This window comes from Mastigoproctus giganteus, chromosome 2, assembly GCF_048544385.1.
Source record: "Mastigoproctus giganteus isolate SK-2022 chromosome 2, ASM4854438v1, whole genome shotgun sequence".
Taxonomy (NCBI): Eukaryota; Metazoa; Arthropoda; class Arachnida; order Uropygi; family Thelyphonidae; genus Mastigoproctus; species Mastigoproctus giganteus.
The window spans coordinates 48,060,324-48,076,137 of record NC_143576.1 but is presented as its reverse complement, the minus strand read 5'-3'; the positions used below and the strand labels follow the sequence as shown (position 1 = coordinate 48,076,137).

The following is a 15,814-nucleotide window of genomic DNA, read 5'->3' as shown; positions in this document are numbered from 1 at the left end:
ACTCGTTCCAGCATCTCTACATCCTTCTTGAAATGAGGCCTCCAGACCTGTATACAGAACTCTAGGTGTGGTCTGACCATTGCCTTATACAAGGGAATAATCACCTCCTTATCCCTGCTAGAAAAATTCCTATATATCATCGACAATACACCATGAGCTACTCTTGCAGCCCATCTGCACTGCTCAGAAAACTTCATATCTGCCTGCTCAATTACCCCCAGGTCCTTTTCTTTCTCTACCACTGTCAGTGTAATACCACAGAGTTGATATGTTGCTCTGGGGTTACTGTTTCCCATACGTAGTACTTTACATTTGTCAATGTTAAACTTCATTTGCCACCTTGAAGCCCATCTGCTCAACCTTTCCAGATCCTGTTGCAGTAGCATAGTGTCAGTAGTGCCCTTGACAACCCTGCCAACCTTCATATCGTCGGCAAACTTGGACATTAAGCTTGACATACCATCATCAATATCATTTATAAATACAGAAAACAATAATGGACCCAATACTGAACCCTGAGGGACTCCACTAATAACATTAGTCCACGATGAGCAGTGTGAAATGTAAATTACTACATATGGGAAGCCGTAACCTCAAAGTAATGTATCAACTTTGTGGTACTAAACTGAGAGTGGTAGAGAACGAAAAGGACCAGGGTGTAATTGTGCAGGCAGATATGAAGTTTTCTGATCAGTGTAGACAGTCTGCAAGAGTAGCTCATGGTGTCTTGTCAATGATATACAGGAATGTTTCTAGCAGGGATTATCCCCATGTATAAGGCAATGGTCAGGCTACATCTTGAGTATTGTATACAGGTCTGGAAGCCTCATTTTAAGGATGTAGAGCTGTTGGAACAAGTATAGAGAAGGGCAACAAGATTAGTGAATGGAACAAAGGGTTTCTCTTACGAAGAAAATCTTAAGTTTTGCAAATTACAGTGTCTGAAGACAAGGCACCTGCGAGGTGATCTGATTAAAGTGTATAAAGGCTTGAATGGCTTGAGCATGCTCAATGCTGATGGGATTCTTCCTCTTGCTCAGAATAATCATGAGAGAAGGCATAAATTCAAATTGAGGAAAGACAGATGTAAGATAGATGTGCAGAAGTTTGCCTTTAGCCCGCGTGTAGTTGGTTGGTGGTACAGACTTCCATCCTATATTGTGGAAGTTGATAGCCTAAATAAATTTAAGGCTGAGCTGGACAGGTATTTGGAATGAATGGAGGGGTGAAATGGAAGCGTTTTTTTTTTTTTTTTGGTTGATGTTGCTTAAGATTGCTTTCTTGCATCATATGCAGTGTCAGCCACTAATGCTATTTAAAAATTGCCCTTCATAACCTTCCAATTCATTGCATAAATTATGGTATTCAAAAATTTTTTTTACTATAATGTATGGAAATTGGGCCATCAGTTCCTTACTGTTTTCAAATCTTGAAAAAAAAAAAAGTTTTGGAATATGCAAAATTAACTTTTCATTACTTCAGTTTTCAGATGTATATTTATGTATATTTATTATTATTATTATTATATGCACATAATAAAATACACATTGCATTTTATTATCATCGATTTTTTTTTTTTTTTAAGTTTCTTACTGTTTTGCTTTCTTCAACAAATGGCAGTCTGCATAGTGCATAAAATATGCATTATATTTTACAGCATGGCCTTAAAAAGACAGTAATTGCTAACACGCACCAGTTTCATATTTTCTATTTCCTAATTAATCTAGGTTTTCTATCTTCAATTAACATTAAATGAAACTTAATTATTTTGAAAACTACATATCATTTAGCTGAGTAATAGAAACAATACACTATTATTTCTATTACTGAAAAAAAATCGCCGATTATTATCCATAATTAACCTATTAACTGAAAAAGTGATTCACCTCCTCAACCCACTCTTAAACCAAGTCACAAGTAGACAATCGTCTCGGTAAAAATGTATCAGAATTAGTGCTGGTTGTGTTAATCCCCGTTTGCTGCCACGGATTTTAATTTAAGCTTGCTGGTTGTTGAAGCAAGGCATTGATTTCAACATTGACATAGACTCTTTAATTTCAAAGGTTTATATTAGACGGCCAATATGGGATAAAAGAGAAAAACTACATTTGAACAGGAATACTGTGGAGAAACGTTGGCAACAAATAAGCAGCAAAATGAATGGATAATTTTTATAAATTTTAATTCAATATATTGTTATCATCATTTACACCAGTTTTTCTTACATAAATAGATTAGTTATGGCAATCGTGTACTATTATTGTGTGATGGTAAAACATTGCTTAACGAATGTGTTTCAATTTAAATTTTGTTGTTTAAAGTTAAATTATGTACAAATATAGCCCGGAACAATTTATAATATAATAACCTCCACTTTAATAATCAGTGGATGATGAATTTACGTATTATATTTACGTTACATCTTGATATATATGATATATCTACTTTATATATTGATATGTCAATTTACATACTGTTGATAATGCATAAATTCATTGTGCACTTGATAATTGAAGTATTAAATCGAAAATTATTATATACTATATGTTTTCGGGCTCTCTTTCTACACAATTTAACTCTGACAATAAAATTTAAATCAAAACATTCAGTCAAAAATGTTTTAAAGTGATGCAACAGTAGTACACAACATACCTTACAATCGATGAAAAAGCACAACTCAAATGTTAGTAGTAGTAGTAATAGAGGCATGTGATGCAAGAAAACAAGTGTAGCATTACACTTGCTTTGAGCTTATGTAGCATTAGCAAAAAAAAAAAAAAAAAAAAAAATTACACATCCATTCCCTCCAAAAGTTTGTCCGGAACTCCTCCTTGAATTTATTTAAGCTATCAACATTCACAATAACAGATGGAAATTTATTCCAGCAATTAACCACCCGCCGGCTAAAGGCAATTCCATTTCCGTACATCTAGTCTACAACGGTCTTACCTCAAATTCAATTTATGCTGCCTCAGGTTTGTAATCTGAGCAAGTGGAAGAATCCCATCAGAATTCAGCATGCTTAACCCATTCAAGGCCTTAAACACCTCGATCAGATCACCTTGCAGGTGCCTACTCTCCAGCCGCTACAATTTGCAGAACTTAAGCCTTTCTTGGTAAGAGGACCCCTTTGTTCACCTCACCAATTTTGTTGCCCTTCTTTGTACATGCTCAAGCAACTCTAAATCCTTCCCAAAATGAGGCCTCCAGACCTGTACACAGTACTCAAGGTGTGGTCTGACCATTCTCTTATATAAAGGGATAATCACCTCCTTGTACGTTCCTCTGGGGTTACTTCTACCCATATGCAGTACTTTCCATTTGTCAATGTTAAACTTCAGTTGCCACTTCTCAGCCCATCTGCTCAAATTTTCTAGATCCTGTTGCAGCTGCATACTGTCATTAAAAACAAAACCATCGTTAACAGTTTCTCTGTTATTGTTATAACAGAGTTAATATTTGCATTACGCTGTTTTTTTAATTAATATTTGTATACAGTGTTTATGGACTAGTGCTACCGCTGTGGCAATATATACAACATGACCATAATGTAATATATAATATTATTTGTTAACATGTATGTATTAGTATATGGTGAAGATTAGTCCCAAAAAAACATTGCACAAAAAAATGGCAATATCATTTTTTATTGCAGTTCTGGTGGTTGACACTTGAAGAAACACCAGGATTGTTCGTATATATCTTAAGTTTAAAATGTATTATTTTTTGCAACTAACTATAACTATAGTACCTCCTCTCATCTTTCAGTTTTCTTTTCTTTTCCTGTCTCCCAACTTTTATGAATACACAACACTTATATATAACTTCTGAACACTTAGCCACTTTAATGTTTTTTTTTTTTCATTGATAAATTTAAAATTTTTCACCTGCAAAAATATTTCTCCCTTCCACTTTCAATTATTTCAGTGCACATTCCAATGAAGATTTTATCGAAATGTCCTGTGATGGGCATGAAACCACTCACTCACTCCCCCTCTTTTCCTCATAATTATTTATCTCTTGACTATAATACTTCCAGTAGTTTTGCCTGAAAATTACTGGACACTTGCTGAATTTCAGGAGGGATTGATGGCAATTTAGTGGTAAATTTTAGGATACCAGTTTACCCAAGAGCTAAAGGGATTAACTTATGTAAGGGTTGCGTTCCACGGAACTCTACAAAAGTTGGAATTTCTCTAAATGCTTATGCAGCACTCGCAAATTTGATTAAAGCAAAAAAGAAATGTTCGACGAACATGAAAACAGAAATATTTATTCCATTTTTTTTTGTTTCCATGACCAGGAAAAATTACAAAAGTGTACAAAATTACAAAAATTTCAAAATTATAAAATTACACAAAGAGAGAGAGGAGATAGGCATAACATCAGCAAGTGTTACCTTTCGAGCATTGTCACCAAAATAGCTGCAAAATACACTGCTGTGGAAGTTGAGGGCTGTGGAGATTTAGAAGGGTTTTTTTCCCAACACACCATAAAATTTCTCTGCAGCTGCAGAATTGGCACACCACATACTTTAATGTTTTGGAAACCAGCACAATGCTTGAACCTATTAAACCACCCATTGCTTGCCACGAACTTGGCTTGGGGTTTGCTGTACTTATCTTTAATATCTTCATAAATACTTCTTGTTTTTGCTTGATTGGCCATTGGACTCAGGGGCACTTGCTTCTGAATCTGATTTTCCATCCATATTATTAATAGCTTTTCCATCTTCGATATAGCACCTGAATGCTGTTTTGTGATCACTGTTGATCTTAAATGCGTTGATCTTTAATATGTTCTTTTATATGCGCACTGTCCCTTAAAATAGTATTCACAGTTGAAGCAGCGAGACATACTTCTATGCAATAGATGACAAACTTTGTCCTGCTTCTTAATTGACTATCTTCATTTCTAAATCAATTTTGTTTCGTTTCCTAGCACTGCCAGCACTTGCCCTTTCCATTGGTCCCTTTCTCTTCACCACTGCAATAAGTAATTGGAATGAAGAGAAGATTCTGAAAATTTATTTATGTTTTTTATATGATTGAAGATTTCAGTGAAGGGGAACTCATTTCACCATAATAGCATAATGTAAAAACCCACACAATTCCAGTTATTGGTATTATCATAAATGGAATAAGATCGAGCTTACTATTTATAATAGATTGCGCTAACAGAAAAGCCTAATAAACCAGAAAGTGCAAATTGTTTTATGGTAGTGACCTCCAGAAATGTGTTTTAGAAAAATATCACAAAGGCATTCAAAATTGATTCTTATAAGGGAACATATGACAACGATGAAAGTGTAGTGCAATTTCAATAATAAAAATTACCTTTTAGAGATAAATAGCTTAGTTATATAGTGAATATTTCAACTTCCGAGGTCTTGGAATGAATTACCAAAAAAAAAAAAAAAAAAAAAGTTGATTGGGTTCACATTATGATATTTTCACAATGCCTCCATTTATTTCTATGGGATGAAAAATATGTTTGCACCGGCCAGCAAAAATTTACATAAAGTTGAATTTCCATAAGTCGAGTATTACGTAAGCTGGGTAGTAGCTGTAGTTGAAAAGAAATTACCAATAGGCACATTATGCAAAATAGGTATTTGTTCCTCTGAACAAGCCACAAAGCCTTAGACCTTGGTCTTCAGTGAGAGCAGAAAGCTTGGTTTGGTTTGGTTTTTAATGGCGCATTGGCAGCTATGGCCATAATGCGCCAAATCAAAAAATAAAACTAATACAAAAATATTGGTCAGTCTAAAAACAGGCTACCGTGTCAAAAAGATAAAAATGATACTATCGTTAAAGTTTATATAAAAAAGTAAAAGATATGACATTAAATCTTTGTGTATAAATTGATCGAGTGTAAAAAATTAAAAACGTCAGACATATTGTCTCTGTCACCTAAAATCTGACTAAGTGTAAATGGTTCAGCCAGATTATTAAAAGTTCTAGAAAATGATCGTCTAAAGACAGGACATTCAATAAAAATGTGAGAAACAGTTAAAATAACGTTACACGTCTCGCACATAGGTGGGCCATCCACCCTCAGCAAAAAGGAGTGTGTTAGATGGCTATGACCTATGCAGAGCCGAGCAAGAACAACTTCCTCTTTTCGGACCCTGCGTAGACTGGACTGCCATTGCATAATTACAGGCTTAATACGCTGTAGTTTATTCGCGGTCTGTCCGTGCCAAGAGTCTTGCCATTGGGAGTATAATTTACATCGTATTATTTGCCTGTAGTCTGTATAGGGGACTGACAGGCAATGACTATCCAGGGAAATGGCTGATTTGGCAGCGGTATCAGCTAATTCATTTCCCCGGATCCCAATGTGGCTTGGGATCCAGCAGAAGCGAATGTCAAATTCTGATTCAAAGGCAGAACAAAGCATCTGCCGGATCCGGGACAGGACCGGATGAGAGTTGTACCTCATCGATACTAGAGCCTGTAACACGCTCAATGAATCACAGTAAATCATGTATCTTTGGTAATCGCTATTTATAATGAAATCAAGGATTCAATTGCATGCAACTCTGCAGTATAAATGCTAGCTTCTTGTGGGATCTTGAATGATAATGTCTTCTGAGGAAATACAACAGCAGATCCCACATAAGATTCTGACTTTGAGCCATCTGTATAGACTGGCAGAGAGTACTGCTCTCTATGTGATGCGAAGAGTTGCTGATAGACGGCCGCCGGTGTATTAGCCTTCTCCATGATCTTGAGGGAGAAGTCACACATTGGCAAATGTGCATACCAGGGTGGAAGGAGTTGCCTTGGTGACTGGGCAATATTGTTTACCGTCATATTTAGTTCATTTAATAGCCCTTGCATCCGAATACCAAAAGGTCTGTTGGCAGTCCGACGGGTGTTATAGAGATTTTCCCAACGTGGCTCAAAAACTGATGCCCATGTGGGATGATCAGGCAGGGTTTTCAATTTAAAGGTGTAATGTAAAGACAACTGCTTATGTCGAAAAGATAGGGATGGTTCATTTGCTTCGACGTAAAGGCTTTGGACTGGAGATGTGCGAAATGCTCCTGTGGCTATCCGAATGGCCTGATGGTGAACTGGATCAAACCAACGAAGTACACTATCTCTAGCAGATCCATGTACCTGGGACCCATAATCGAGTTTAGAACGGACAAGGGCTCGGTAGAGACGAAGAAGAGTAGAGCGATCTGCGCCCCATGAAGTTGACGAAAGGGCACGAAGGATGTTAAGCCCTTTAACACACCTTGTCCTAAGCTGACGAATATGTTGAAGAAATGTCAACTTTTGTCGAAGATAAGTCCAAGGAATTTGACTTCTGCTACGACTGGGATGTTGTTTTGCCCAAGCCTTAAATCCGGTTCAGGATGAAGATTACGTTTGCGACAGAAGTGTACACAAACGGTCTTCTGTGATGAAAATCTGAACCCATTAGCCAATGACCAAGATGTAAGGTGGTCAATGGCTTTCTGCAGTTGCCTTTCAATGACCCTCATATTGCACGAGTGACAAAATATAGTAAAGTCGTCAACATAGAGGGCATTGTTTATTGTGGGCGGAAGTTGTTCCGTGATAGAGTTTATTTTGATTGCAAAAAGCGTGACACTTAGAACGGACCCTTGTGGGACTCCCTCTTCCTGACAGAACTCTTGAGAGAGAGTAGATCCTAAACGCACTTGAAAATGACGATTCGAAAGGAAGTTTTTGATAAAGAGAGGAAGGTTACCCCTAAGACCAAAGTTGTAGAGGTCTTTTAATATTCCAAATCGCCAGGCTGTGTCGTACGCTTTTTCAATATCAAAGAAAACTGCTACCAGATGCTCGGATTTAATAAAAGAGTCACGAATGTATGTTTCAAGTCGGATTAAATGATCCAAAGTGGTTCTGTCTCTTCGGAAGCCACACTGAGTCCTGGAAAGCAGATCATTTGTTTCCAAATACCCACACAAGGCGGGCATTAACCATTCTTTCCAGGACCTTGCACAAACAGCTTGTCAGAGCAATAGGACGATAGTTACTTGGATATCTAGGATCCTTTCCTGGTTTTGGAAGGCAAGAACGATTGCTTTCCGCCAGGAATCCGGAAATTGTTTATCAAGAAAAATTCTGTTAAACAAAATTAATAAGTGATTTTTAGAATGTGGTGATGTTTTATCATTTCGTAGTGGATGTCATTGGGCCCGACAGCACTTGCATGCGTAAGAAAGAGTGCTGCATTTAACTCTTCTTGTGTAAAGGGCTTGTTATATGGTTCGAACCTTTTGAAGAGAAGTTTAATGGATGTTTCTCACGTTTTTCTTTCAAGGCCAAGAACTCTGGAGGGAATGATGTTGTTGCAGATATTTTCGCAAATGTTTCCCCTAGAGTATTTACAATTGCAGTTCGGTCTGCAATTAGACATCCATTGTGCTCGAGAATCACCGAAGGGCACGGTGGGTATTTGCCCTTCATTTTCCGGATCTTGTCCCAGACTACTTTTGAGTTGGCAGTCTGGGTTATGGATGATGTAAAACGGATCCAAGATTTCCTTTGGCTCTGACGTTGGATATAACGTGCTTTTGCACGTGCACATTTAAATGATATTAGATTATCGGTTGTGGGATATCGACGGAATAACCCCCAGGCTTTGTTTTGGGCCTTTTTTGCTGTTGTGCACTCTGAATTCCACCAAGGCTTAGGAAATAGTGGAAACCGGCTGGATGTTTTTGGGATTGCAATTGCAGCTGATTGGACAATACTTTCTGTAACGTACGCGACTGCATCATTGATATGTTCCCGACTGACTGTAGCGATGTCAAGATTTGCCAGATGTTGAAAGGCATTCCAGTCAGCCTGATCAATCTTCCACCGCGGTAAACTAAATGGCTGACACGGTCTACCACTAGTTAAGGTGGTTATCACGGGGAAGTGATCACTTCCATATGGGTTTTCTTCCACCTCCCATATAGCTGAAGGAAGGAGGGAAGGGGAGCAGATAGAAAGATCAATGGCAGAAAAAGTACGGGTAGGCATGTGGAAGAAAGTGTGTGTTCCCACATTGAGAAGGGAGAGGTCATTGTCAGTGAGCATACGCTCTATGACTCGTCCCCTTCCGTTAATGTTAGTACTACCCCACAGAGTGTTATGTCCATTAAAGTCCCCAAGAAATAATAAAGGGGGAGGCAACTGCATGACGAGATCATCAAGGTCTTCCTGGAGGATTTCAATACCAAGGGGTAAATAAAGAGAGCAAACAGTTAATAAGAACCCCACTTTAAGGCGAACTGCTACAGCCTCTACGTTGGTTGTAAGTTGCAAAGGCTGAAAGGGAATCTGGTTGCTCACGAGGATTGCAACTCCTCCATGAGCAGGACCGTCCCCAATTCTGTCTTTACAAATGATCGTAATGTTACGTATGGTGGGGTCATCATTCGCCTTTAAATAGGGTTCCTGTACACAAAAGCACGATGGCTTGTACTTTTGCAGAAGTGCCTTGATGTCATTAATGTTTCGTCGGAATCCACGACAGTTCCACTGTAGGATTTTAGCCATTATTTTGGCTTGGTGGGTCCATCAGGCGGCTTCCGAGGTGCTGAGGGCTTACTTTTATCAGTCTTGGATTTGTCTTTTTTGGGGAAGAAAGGGCGCTGTCCTGTGTCCATCTCTTCCTCCGTAAAGAGTTCCAAGACTGAACCGTCATGTACCTCCTTGGTTTCGACATCCATTTTTTTTTTGTCCTGGCATGGGCTCTTGATTTTTTTGTACTGTTACTTTAGTGCTCGCTTTTGATAGTGCTTGAGCACTGGGAGGTACCGATATTGGAGTGGCAGCTGACTGAGATTTCTGTGCTGGTTTTACTGAACTTAATAGATAGCAGGCGATGGGCGTGAATGACTCTTTTGGTGGCACGGTCATATCCGTTTGGGTGCCAATCGAGCATTTATTGGATACCATTTCGGCGTATGTTGCTTTGCCGCTACTTACTGGTTTAACTGCTTTCCTGGCCTCTTGGTATGAGATATTAAGTTCTACCTTTAGTCTTTGTATTTCCTTTTCTTCCTTCCACCGCTGGCAAGCTCTTGAATATGCAGGGTGTTCTCCATTGCAGTTAATAGATGCGGCTTTTGTAGCTGAACATCCAGTTATTTAGTGGTCCTTTGCACCACATCGAGTGCATGCAAGGGAACCACGGCAGGCCATTTGCGAGTGTCCATATTTCTGGCATTTGAAACACCGTAAAGGGTTCGGAACATATGGACGCACGGGGCAGTTTATGTATCGAGCTTTAATCTCATCAGGAGATTTAGGTGAATTGAATGTCAGGATAATGTTTCTGGTTTGAACCAGTTTCCCATCCCTACGTGCACTAATTCTTTTGACGGCAATAACTCCCTGGGACTTCAATTCCGAGCAGATTTCCTCCTCGGTAACGTCGAGAAGGTCCCACTCTGAAATTACACCTCTCAATGAATTTAGTGTTCTGTGTGGTGTCACGGTTACAGGGATTCCTCCGATTGATGTTACTCGGAGTAGATGTTCAGATTGCCTGTCATTTTTAGTATCAATCAAGAGATCCCCAGAACGGAGCCTCTTAACTGATTTGGGTGAACCAGCTAACCCATCTAACCCTTTCTGTATAAAGAAAGGTGACATTTTACCAATCGGTTTTTCAGTGGTGGAGTGCATGATTAAAAACCGCGGGATAGGCCCTGATGGTAGTTCAGTCCGCTGCCTCTTTGAAGCAATAGTGCTGTCAGTGTCTATATTTTCAGATAGGGACCGGGTTGGGGCCCCTGAAGAAATCAGTTTATCAGGATTCATGGAGTTTTTTAAATTGTTCAGTGCCCGGGCTCCCCACCCACCACGGAGCCCAAAGGGACGCCCACTACCCGGCATGCAATAAATGCGCTCGGGAGTGGGACACCAGGGCTACCCAGACACTATACCCGCACCGCCGCCAGCCTGAATCCTGTCCCTCGGACCATGAGGGTAGGGGCGTGGCATTGACACGGTTGACCCTCGCAGGCGAGCCTACTAGCCGATTGATCCTAGCCGGGCCTTCCAGGACCTCCCGTCTTGTCGAAGCAGGGGCCAAAGTGGTGTATTGAAGCTGGGCCCCTCAACCACCAGGATCCCCCTTTCCGAATTTCCACGGGTCGCAGCGCACGGCAAACACGCCGGATTCCATTGATGTAAGCCTGGAACCTGGGCTGTGGGCGTTGGATCCCAGTGATGCTAGTCTGGAAGTCCAGCAGCGTCACTGGGAGGTCCCCTCACCACGTACAGGTGCCCACGTTGAGGGGACAGCAGAAAGCCTCTCTGGGATCAAAATTGACTTCAATTACATTGAAACTATCCATGCAATCCTAAAGTATAGTACAAAAATCAAATAAATTACAAAATAAGAAAAAATGTGTTTTCTTTTTCCCCAATGCATAAAAACTTAAGTAATTCAAAAAGGGACACTAATTTTGTAATCAAAATATAGCAATCGTAGAGGAGGCAACAGAAAAATAAAATGCTTCAAATTCAATTCTACAAGCTCTAACTTGTAGACTTGTGTAATTACTGCAGAAGCTGAAAAAAATAAGTATCTGAGTCATCTCAGAAAAGAAAAGTGACTACATTAATGCATCTAATTTAATAATAGGCTGGAAAATCCAATAAACAGCCATGGTGGGCAATGCCAGGATTATATAGTCTGGGCCCTTTTGCACTTCTTGGTAACTCTGGCTTTGGAATAATTTTTTTCTTTTAAAAGATAAAGAAAAAATAACCAGTTTCCCCAATAAATAAAATCTATTGAAACACTGCACTAGTTTTCCATCTTACACGTAGCATAGATTAAAAATTAAAAGAAAATTTAAAGTTTTAGATATGGCTAAGCATAGACTAAATAATGTTAATGAAAACTGCCTGCGCAAAACTCCACACTCAATATTAACAATAGGTGTACACACAGATAGAAATATGTTACCAATAAAGTTTCAGAAAATAACATTACATACCTAGTAAAATGAACTTTTGGACACCACCAACATATGCAACACAGAGGAGGCCCCTGAAGTGGTATTTCCTTACCCTCTATTTTTTGAAGAAATTGCTCTTCTTTTGTAGAATATGCAATTATTAACCAGTGGAATATCACCATTGGAACAGGAAGATAGCTGAAAACGAATAATTTAAACTGTAAATTAAACCAAAGTAAAACAGTTTAAACATTCTTATTACAAAAATGAGATAAATGTACACACAGTTCTTGTTTAACAAATTCTTATATAACTTGTTGTTGTTGTTGTTTGAGAGCTATTGGCGTAAGAGCAGCCTAGGTTATAATGCGCCTAGCCTAGGAGAGTTTCATATTTCAACATTTTTTACTTTTCTTGGTGTGGTTTAGAAGAAAGTAAAGGTTCTGCTTTATAATCATGTAGCTTCTCCATAAATGCTGTACTATTAATTTTATATAGTTTCTTAAGTATCCAATTAGCTTAAGGAAAAAAAAAATGATGTTAATATTTGGACGGTAATCTAAAATAGTTTTAAATATGAGGTTGTTTTGCAGATTTATGATTTTTTGAAACACTCTTAAGCATTCTCTATTAAATTTTGGACAGTTCGCCATGAAGCGATGTACAGTAAGCGGAACTTGACAGTTTTGGCATTGAGGAGGTTCTTCACCTCTGAGTAGATAAGAGTGGGTGATATGTGTATGCCCGATTCGCAATTGAGCAACGGTCATTTCTTCTTGTCTGTTGGATCGGAAACTAGTCAGCCATGGTCAAAGTATTTGTTTAATTAAAAGAAGTTTGTTGCTGGTCTGATCTAGCCAGTGTTGTTGCCACTGTTTTGTACTGCTTTGATGAATTAAGGACTTGTAGTCAGTATATGGTATTGAGCAAAAGGCATAATAAGAGGTGGCAGCTTCTTTTGCTGCTTTGTCTGCTCTTTCATTTCCTGTTATTCCTGTGTGGCCTGGGATTCAGCAGAATCTGATATTGTGATTTATTTGCAATAGATTTGATACTGAATATTGGATCTGTTGTAAAACTGGGTGTGTTGTGGTATTAGCATTCTGCAAGCCAATAACAGACCTAAGTGAGTCAGTGAAAATTATGCTGTTTGCTATCTGTTTACATTTAATTTGGTTTATGGCCATCAAAATTTATTGCAATTCAGTATTAAAAATACTGCATTCTTTTGGAAGTTGATGGATGAGGGTATGATCTTCAAAGTGAATCCCAGTTCCTACACAAGTCTCTGTTTTTGACCCAGCTGTATAACAGGGTGTCTCAAAAATATTGGTACAAATGTTTAGGGGAGGTAGGTAACATCTAAAGGAATGTGAATCGAATAGGAACCCACAACCGGAAACGTCACTGTAAGTCAGTAGACGGCGCGTTAGTCGCCGCACGAAGAGCATGCATCGATATACGAACTGTGAGCTGGCAGAGACATGCACCTAGTGTATGGATTAGCAGAGGGCAATGGACAAGCTGCTCAATGAATTTATGGAGAATGCTTCCCAGGCAGGCATGTAGTGGACCACTGTTTGTTTGCGGGTGTGCATCAAAATTTGTGCGATTATGGGTCATTTATAGGTAACAGGAGTAGTGGGGACAGACCACATTCGATGCGAACTCCCGCCATGGAAGAAAGTATGTTGAATGCCATCCAGAATAATCCTACTACAAGCACACATGCCGTTGCCTCTGTCTTAGGAGCATCTCATTGCAGTGTACAGTGTGTCTGGTACAACAATTCCTTACACCCCTTTCATCTCCAAAGGGTTCAGTTACTGCTCCCCCAAGATCATCCTGCACGTATGGCTTTTGCACAGTGGTTTCTCCAAGAAAGTGTTCAAGACTTGAATTTTCCAGCCTATGTTTTGTTCACGGATGAGGCTTATTTCACTCGGGAAGGTTTATTCAATCAGCACAATGCTAGTGTGGCTCACGACAACCCACACGGTGTGCACTCCCATGTGGCACAACATCACAATAAATATGTGGACAGGTATGGTCGGTGACTGCTTACCATTCCACATGAACTCTGCTAAATAGTGGAGTTCATGTGGGATGGTAACAGGGACGCCTGCCCATTATGGAAAGTGTGTTCATGACCATTTGAACAGGTGTTTTGGGCATCGATGGATTGGCCATGGTGGACACGTTGCTTGGCCCACATGCTCACCTGATTTATCGAGCCTTGATTTCTTTCTGTGGGGGACCCTGAAATCTATCATGTATAAATTGCCTGTGGAGACGGAAATGGATCTCGTGGCGAGCCTCGTCTGCGCTGCTGCTGCTACTGTCAAAGAAACTCCAGGTGTGTTCGACCGTGTCCGCCAATCCATGCTGCGTCGGTGTCACGCATGCATCGCTTCTCATGGTGGAACCTTCGAGCATCTGTTGTAACGCATCCATCTCGTACTCCATTGTTAATATTATGTCAAATAAATGTTTGCCACTAATTACTGTCTTGTGTCATTTTTGCTTCTTGTGCCTCTGCTACTACTTTCCCATGACGTTTCCGGTTATGGGTTCCTATGCGATTCACATTCCTTTAGATGTTACCTACCTCCCCTAAATGTTTGTACCAATATTTTTGAGACACCCTGTATATGAAAGTGTGATGTGCATATTGTTCTTTGTATGCTGCATGAAGCTGCTGGCAATTTGTTCTCGATAGAGTTGTTTCCCCCCAGGTTTGAAAATACATGTCATATATGGGTTGAACTAGACACACCATGGTGGAATGGGCTGTGCGATCATAGTAGCTACAGTGTCATAATTAAGCTCTCGGCTTAGCAGCAAATCTTTCAGACGGATGTTGGCAGGTCGATTCATTTGTGGATGGGCTTGGTATATGTGTTCCCAGTTAGATGAAAACAGTAATTCTCTATTTGGATGATCAATGCCAGATTTTATCTTGACAGCGTAGTGTAATAAAAAGTTTTGTCGTCTAAGCTGCAGTGAGAATTCATTGGCTTCTGCATAAAGACTTTGCACAGGTGAAGTGCAGAAAGCTCCAAGTGCTATAGGGATCCTGTGGTGTATGGGGGTCTAACCATTTCAGTGCACTTGGTTTTGCCAAGTCGTAAACAGCTGCTCCATAATCTAGTTCGGAACGTACAATTGCTCGACGGAGTTAAAGCGTATATCGATCTGCTCCCCAAGTTGTTGCAGAAAGAATTCTAAGTATGTTTAATTTCTTTAGGCACAAAAGTCTGAGTTGTTTAATGTGCTTAAGGAATGTTAGTTTCTTATCCTAAGAGTCTTATGAATGTTAGTTTCTTATCCTAAGAATCTTATGAATGTTAGTTTCTTATCCTAAGAATCTTATGAATGTTAGTTTCTTATCCTAAGAAATCCAGAAACTATTTGTTTGAGCTCATTTGCTTATTTTGTTTATTGTTCCTTGTAGCTGCCATTCTATATTTCACATATTCTGAGAGAGGTAGGAAATACTAAAATTGTCAACATATAAAGCTGCATCAACGGTTCTTGGAATGTGCTTGGTTATGGTATTTATTTTAATAGCAAAAAGGGTAGTTTGTTTGTTTGTTATTTGGTTTTTAGGAGCATTAGCAACTAAGGCCTTATTGCTCCGGGGATATGCGGTGGTCATTCCCTGACCTTTCCGCATCCTCCGTATTTGGTGGGCACGGGCTCGAACCCTGGTCTAATCAAGAAACGTATGCTACACACTGCTGCTCCTGTCCATCTGGCTACGGAGGCACCTCTAATTTTATAAGTAAATCTAGCATTGAGCGATTTTTTTCTGAAACTATGCTATGCTGGATCGAGGTTATTTCTGTTTAAAAACTATGTTAA

The 15,814-nt window shown here is 39.4% G+C and overlaps 1 protein-coding gene across 8 annotated transcripts in view; it reads right to left on the bottom strand.

Moving 5' to 3' along the window:
• The window catches only part of LOC150089292 (organic solute transporter subunit alpha-like), a 367,728-nt gene that overhangs the window by 30,203 nt on the left and 321,711 nt on the right, over window positions 1-15,814 (bottom strand). For all 8 annotated transcript variants that reach the window (XM_090368470.1, XM_090368478.1, XM_090368474.1 and 5 more), the window contains one exon: window positions 11,990-12,148. In XM_090368470.1, the coding sequence (XP_090224596.1) occupies window positions 11,990-12,148 (159 nt within the window). The remainder of the gene's footprint in view (window positions 1-11,989; window positions 12,149-15,814) is intronic.